At 40.8% G+C, this 7,499-nt stretch overlaps 1 protein-coding gene and 1 long non-coding RNA gene across 3 annotated transcripts in view; both read left to right on the top strand.

Annotated features, from left to right (window-relative positions):
- Positions 1 to 3,341, top strand: part of LOC111965425 (nck-associated protein 5-like) — a 125,380-nt gene extending 122,039 nt beyond the window's left edge. For both annotated transcript variants that reach the window (XM_023989635.2, XM_023989638.2), the window contains one exon: positions 2,474 to 3,341. In XM_023989635.2, the coding sequence (XP_023845403.1) occupies positions 2,474 to 2,719 (246 nt within the window). In that variant the 3' untranslated portion in view covers positions 2,720 to 3,341. The remainder of the gene's footprint in view (positions 1 to 2,473) is intronic.
- The window catches only part of LOC139027966 (uncharacterized), a 98,255-nt gene that overhangs the window by 66,358 nt on the left and 24,398 nt on the right, over positions 1 to 7,499 (top strand). The gene's annotated exons all lie outside the window — the stretch shown is intronic.

Here is a 7,499-nt window from a genome sequence, read left to right as displayed (position 1 = left end):
CCAACCATTTTTTTCCTGCAGGGTAGCTATCACTAATTCGACTAAATAAAGATATATATAGCCACTAACCAAGAACAACTTCATAAGATGAAGTCTGATAACATATTTATGGTATAGCATATGTTTTTTTAGAAAATTTGCATTTTTCAGGTATAAATCACAGTTCTACATTGCAGCTGCAATCTGAAATGTGCCGAAGCTGCCAGAATAATTACAGAGACCAAACGTCAAATACCTAATTACTCATCTTAAAACATTTCTGAAAATAACAGCGTACAGCTGAAGCCCAACATCTTGTGAATCCAGCCAATATGTCAGATTTTTTAAGTGTTTTACAGCGAAACACAATATAGCATTATATGAGCTTACCACAATAGCCAGATCACAAGCAATTTACCAGCAGCACGGTTAGCGATCGTAACAACCAGCAAAAGATAGACCCATAGGACACATACAGAGCTTTAAACTGATCCAAGATCAGAGCCTAGTTTTCAGACCTTCGCAGTTCCTGTCATGATTTTCGCTGCAGAAAGACTTCTGGTTCACCCACAGACATAATTTAAACGGTTTTAGAAACTAGAGATTGTTTTCTATCCAATAGTAATAATAATATGCATATTGTACGAGCAAGAATTGAGTACGAGGCAGTTTAATTTGGGAACGCAAAATGTCAAAGTTGAAACAGCACCCCCTGTATTCTCAAGAGGTTTTAAAAGTTAATTTGTGGAATTTCTTTCCTTGATGCCTTTGAGCCAATCAGTTATGTTGTGACAGGGTAGAGGTGATATACAGAAGATGGCCCTATTTGGTAAAAGACCAAGTCCATCTTTATTTTAAGACATGAAGGTCCGTCAGCCTCTCGGCAGTCAAGCATTCCCGCCAAAAATGTTTCACAATCTAGTCCGGTTGCGGCCGCAAATTCCACAAATTAACTTTTAACAAGGCACACCTGTTAATTGAAATGTATTCCAGTTGACTACCTCATGAAGCTGGTTGAGAGAATGCCAAGAGTGTGCAAAGCTGTCATCAAGGCAAAGGGTTGCTACTGTAGAAAATAGTAAAAATAAAGAAAGTAGGTGTGTCAAAACTATTGACTGGTACTGTGTATACACACACACACAATATTTTTTGCTCAATCTGATTAGGTGGGCCTKGCTCCCCAGTGCCTACACCCCTGCCTACAGCAGGACTGATACATGCTCCTCCAGCTCACCGGCTCCAGAATGCTCCGACCAACTACTGTCTATCATATGTGCGCACAGGCAGTATAGAGAAGAAACATGCATGTTTAGAACTGATAATCGACCTCGTGGTGCAAGAATTAATACAATGAATTGATTACGATACTGTGCTTAACACCCTCTCGGCAGTCAAGTATTCCGCCACAAATGTTTCACAATCTAGTCCGGTTGCGGCCACAACTAGACCCTGTTTCAAAGGAATCAAGAAATAATCTTATTTTATGCCTAGCTATYACAAATGTACATTGTTTAAAACACACTTTTACAAGTCTCAGTCATAATGAACGAGGCACAATCATGTCTCTCGAGTCAAAAATAGTTTTGACTAACTTGTTTTTGACTCTCTCCATTTGAATGGGCTGTGTTAATGGCAGCCTGGACTGAAATGCACAGCAAGTTCCCTCCGGAGACTCCTTTGCTTTTCTTAAGAAATTACAAGAAAGTTCATGGGGGRGGAAAGAGTGCAATGGCCCATTCAAACTCCAACCCACCATTCAGGGTATGTTTTGCTAGGTTTCCATCCCATTTTTGGAAAGATTTTCCAGCAATAAAATATTCTAACATTTGCACAAAGAAATATGTGCATTTTCTCAGCAACAGTGTGTTTCAAACAAACTGTCTTTTTGCAAATAAAGAGCTGTGCATAATGATGTAGCTAGTGCATATAAGAATCACTTCGTCATATAACTTTTCATGTACCGATTTGAATGGTTTTGTATCAAAGACCTGCGAAAAATGGCAAATGTGCCCACTCATCTTGGCACGTGCTCACAGATACAGTGTARAGGGTACATGTTGAGATAATGTGACTGCAAATGTATCAAAAATTGCAATATCAACAATATTCTATGAAAAAAAAGTATGTTCACTGCCATTTGTCGCATGATCTATTTCACCAACAAAGAAATTATCCACTCCTGTGAAATATATATTTTTTGATGTCATTTAGGAAATGTACTGACATTAGGCCTGTTGTGAGTCTTTTTTTATCCAACAGGTAGTTTACTACCATAAAAATGGTTGGCTGGAAACATGGTTACTGACAACAGCATTTATTGAAGTGGCAGATATAAATGCATGTTTCCCTTGAACCTGGGAAATTTCATGTACATTTTTTTATAATTAACTATAGCATCCTTCTGATCCCTGTCTATCCCTACCATCCATATCCTCCCCTTTTTTCCCATCCACCCTCGCCCTTCTTCATGTGCCCACCTTTCCTCTCCTCCAAGAGTTTGAAACAGTGTGTCCCCCAGGGCCCCCTGGCTGCTGACCCAGGCAGCCTCCCCCTGCCACCCCAGACGGGGCTCAGCCCACGGGGTAAGGGGAGGACGCCCAGCGCCCCAGAGGTGGGGAAGGACGGAGGACTGGAGCTGGTGAAGGAGAGACCAGAAGATATCATGTCCCCGAGAGAGACGCCCGAATCCCTCAGTGACTCCCTCTACGACAGCCTGTCCTCCTGTGGCAGCCAGGGCTGACAGGCCCAAGGACCCATGGACAGAGAGGGGAGCAGAGAGAGAGACGGACCGACCGATACCCTTTAAACCCCTGCTATGAGGCACACCCATCCCTTCTTGTAGTGGTGGGACCAGCCCCTGAGGCAGTCCGAGTTGAATTACCTCCTCCCTCTTCCACATACACCTCTTTCTGCTGACCCTCTCTGTGTTACTGAGATCTGGTTAATACCGCTGGAAAACTCACCCTCAGGTTGACTGATGTTCACATACATAATTTGAGGAACTAGGCTGAGAATTGGACACTGTTGTCCTCCAAGCAACAAGCATCATACGACAGACCAGCGCAACTCAAATGTACACACATACACATATACAGTTGAGGTCGGAAGTTTACATACACCTTAGCCAAATACATTTAAACTCAGTTTTTCACAATTCCTGACATTTAATCCTCGTAAAAATTCCCTATCTTAGGTCAGTTAGGATCACCACTTTATTTTAAGAATGTGCAATGTCAGAATAATAGTAGAGAATGATTTATTTCAGATTTTGTTTCTTTCATCACATTCCCAGTGGGTCAGAAGTTTACATACACTCAATTAGTATTTGGTAGCATTGCCTTGAATTGTTAACTTGGGTCAAATGTTTCAGGTAGCTTTTCCACAAACTACCCACAATAAGTTGGGTGAATTTTGGCCCATTCCTCCTGACAGAGCTGGTGTAACTGAGTCAGGTTTGTAGGCTCCTTGCTCGCACACGCTTTTTTTCAGTTCTGCCCACAAATTTTCTATAGGATTGAGGTCAGGGCGTTGTGATGGCCACTCAATACCTTGACTTTGTTGTCCTTAAGCCATTTTGCACAGCTTTGGAAGTATGCTTGGGGTCATTGTCCATTTGGAAGACCCATTTGCGACCAAGCTTTAACTTCCTGACTGATGTCCTGAGATGTTGCTTCAATATATCCACATAATTTTTCTTCTCATGATCCGATCTATTTTGTGAAGTGCACCAGTCCCTCCTGCAGCAAAAGACCCCACAACATGATGCTGCCACTGCCACCCCTGTGCTTCACGGTTGGGATGGTGTTCTTGGCTTGGGCCTCCCCTTTTTCCTCCAAACATAACGATGGTCATTATGGCAAACAGTTCAATTTTTGTTTAATCAGACCAGAGAAATTTCTCCAAAAAGTACGATCTTTGTCCCCATGTGCAGTTGCAAACCGTAGTCTGGCTTTTTTTATGGCGGTTTTGGAGGAGTGGCTTCTTCCTTGCTGAGCGGCTTTCAGGTTATGTTGATATAGGACTCGTTTTAATGTGGATATAGATACTTTTGTACCTGTTTCCTCCAGCATCTTCACAAGGTCCTTTGCTGTTGTTCTGGGATTGATTTGCACTTTTTGCACCAAAGTGCGTTCATCTCTAGGAGACAGAAGGCGTCTCCTTCCGATGCGGTATGACGGCTGCGTGGTCCCATGGTGTTTATACTTGCGTACTATTGTTTGTACAGATGAACTTGTGGTACCTTCAGGCGTTTGGAAATTGCTCCAAGGATGACTTGAGAGTCTACAATTTTTTTTTCTGAGGTCTTGGCTGATTTCTTTTGATTTTCCATGATGTCAAGCAGAGGCACTGAGTTTGAAGGTAGGCTTGAAATACATCCAATGTAACATTTGACTCAAATGATGTCAATTAGCCTATCAGAAGCTTATAAAGCCATGACATCATTTTCTGGAATTTTCCAAGCTGTTTAAAGGCACAGTCAAATTAGTGTATGTGAACTTCTGACCCACTGGAATTGTGATAGATAGTCTGTAAACAATTGTTGGAAAAATTACTTGTCATGCACAAAGTAGATGTCCTAACCCACTTGCCAAAACTATGGTTTGTTAACAAGAAATTTGTGGAGTGGTTGAAAAACTAGTTTTAATGACTCCAACTTCAGTGTATGTAAACTTCCGACTTCAACTGTACACACACACAGTAAGGTTGGGCGGTATCCAGATTGTAATACCTTYAAGCCGTCCTTGTGCCATACCGGGATATTTGGTAATATTGCCACTGGACAGAAGGGTCACTATTTTCAAACCCCACTGAGCCTAATCCGAAGGTTAGCAATGCTAACAAGTACATGTCAAGTCCCATAGAGAATACTAACTAAATGCTAATGAGCACATTGCGAACATTTTATACAGTCTCTGACTTAAACTGTTTTCAGGACAGATATCCCAGCTCATAAAGTTATACAAGTAAATGCTACTCACAGTTTGCTGCATGCACAAAACAAATATTAGACAGCAAGGCTCTTGATCCAGGACTGGATTCTCTGCTGTTACTGGCAAGCAAAGCTTGATTTTGGAAGAAGCTAACCACTTAGCTAGATCGCTAACTAGCTACTGCAGAGAATTTAGCACATTTTAGAAAGGTAACTTAATAGTTAAAGATATCTAGCTGGCAAACATTTAGTTGGGAATTTCATACTTTAACTAGATGGCGCGTGCTGCACAACAGTGAGTGACTCACAAGGCTCCGGTCATTGTGTGCTTGTAAACAAACACCACGTGTCTGGGTACTACCAGTAAGCTTCATAATGAATAATTATGTAGCAGGTGAAATGAAGTGTGTTGACTGTGTTGAAAAACATCCCGTGGCTATTTCCAAATACCTTGGTATACGGTATACCGCCCAAGCCTAACACACACCAACGAGATGCATGGAAAAAACATCACCTAGTTCGAGACAGCCACACTGTCTCGATCTGAATCTGGATCTGAAGAATCGTTGTTAAATCATGTAACTGGGATCATCGGTTCCCAAGAAGTGGCTGGTATCAGGGGTTTATCTTGTCTGCCCTGGATGTAGACATGTTTCGGTCACATAGAACTGGGCTGACTTTAACGCCAGAAAAAAAACATGTTACACTCCATTAAATGTGATGCAATGTGGTGACCGATCATAAATATGTCATAGACTTCCATGGTTTCAGTTGTAATGTAATTTTTTTTTTAAACTGTTGTGCTTTGTCATATGTTATATATCATGTTACTTTAACCCTTTACACTCATACACGTATACGGGTTGAAAATAGCAGATTTGGGCACTGATAAACGCCTAAAATGGAATGCAGTGGCTGTAAAGTAATATGCTAGACATAACGTCAGAGCTCCGGCTCTGTGCTTGACAGCGCTGTATGGGTTTTGACTGACAGCCATTCTGAACTTGAGCACCTCCCGCGACAAGAAGTTGTCCCCATCCCTCCTGCTAATTGGGCAACATTTGCACATTTTTGTTGTCTGAGTGAGGGAAATTCTGTAAATTAAGAGGACTCGATGTATTTTGAAAGATGGATTATAATAAATACAGCTTTGATGTCATACAAGCAAGCCAAACACCCATGAATCCAAATGTGCACTTCACATTTCCATAGGATAAAACTCATGTCATATACAGTGTTAATGTTTATGATCAATATGTTTGATGTACAGTTACAAGATGTTCTGAACAGAATAAGCCTATGTTTTGTCTATTGTATAGAAAACGTGTCGCGGCACACGCACTCATGACTCCTTTCTATGCGCACCAAAATGACGATCTGTTTCCCTGAATTCTATTGTAAAACCCTAACACTGTAATATTGTATTTTATAACTTAGCTAGTCATGTTGGTAATAGAACAAGCTTTCAAATGATGCCCACCTGACACAGACTGCAATTTATAATGAACTGGTTTTGGATTGCATTAAAAACAACAGTAATTGTGTGAGGGTGGGGATGCAGGGTTGTGTTCCAACCTAAACAACTACAAATGTGCTTGCTTTAGTCCCTGAACGGCACAGCTAGGAGAGCTCAAATAGCACCTTATAGTTGAAGACTCTTATTTGAGTAATTAAAGTCTATTGAAATTACTTAGGAACTGTGCACACTTTGGAGAGGTGTGTAGCCACTCACTCAAACCGTTGTCATTGTTTTGTCTCATGTTGCACCTACCCCACAATTTCCAGGAATATTCTTATCGTGTTACTGAATGTATCCAGAGTATTTTCAGATTTCGTTATCAACGAATGCGGCTAAAAGTACAGTAAATGTAAAAAGCTCATATAATCAAGTGTAATGTTTGGATCCAGTCTTGTGTCAGATGAACTGTTGTCCTCCCCTTTGGTCAACTAATTTCCCCATAATCTCCATAACTGTTCCCTTTCACTTGCTACCATGGTTATGCATTTCATATTTCTTCTGTAAGAAACATTTCAATTTAGCCCTATCCATCTAGGCCAATTCCCATGAGTGTAAAGGGTTAAGTTAAAGAAAAAAGTGTGGGTATGTATGGATCGATGGATGAGTGTACGTGAGTGAGACTTAATGCAGTGTCTCCACAATAGCTTTGACCATTTAAATGAGCTCTTGAAGTTCACACTTTCCTTGAAGCTGCCATAAACTGTACTGTATCACAACTTACTGTAACACTGACAAAGAAATCGACCTAACATCTGAAGTAACAGATAGTGGCGGATCAAGACAACAGCCATTATATTAGCCTTATGACCAGATATTACCTAGTAGTGTATGTGTTATGGACAATGAAATTCTAAGAATCTCAACGAAGAGTCAAATGTTTTACATGCGTTTGATCCATTGTCAGACTGTTTTACGTAGTGAAACAGTTATGTCAGGAATAATGCCATTATAACAGCATTATAAAGGCAGCCTGTGACTGCCACCATTCAAAATGTAGTTCTCAACTAAGCTGCCATTTAATACTCAAAATGAGAGTTTGACATGCTGAAAGAGTAAACAARTAACAGGACT

Source organism: Salvelinus sp. IW2-2015, linkage group LG1, assembly GCF_002910315.2.
Source record: "Salvelinus sp. IW2-2015 linkage group LG1, ASM291031v2, whole genome shotgun sequence".
In the NCBI taxonomy this organism is placed as follows: domain Eukaryota; kingdom Metazoa; phylum Chordata; class Actinopteri; order Salmoniformes; family Salmonidae; genus Salvelinus; species Salvelinus sp. IW2-2015.
This window is presented reverse-complemented; position numbering and strand designations above follow the sequence as displayed.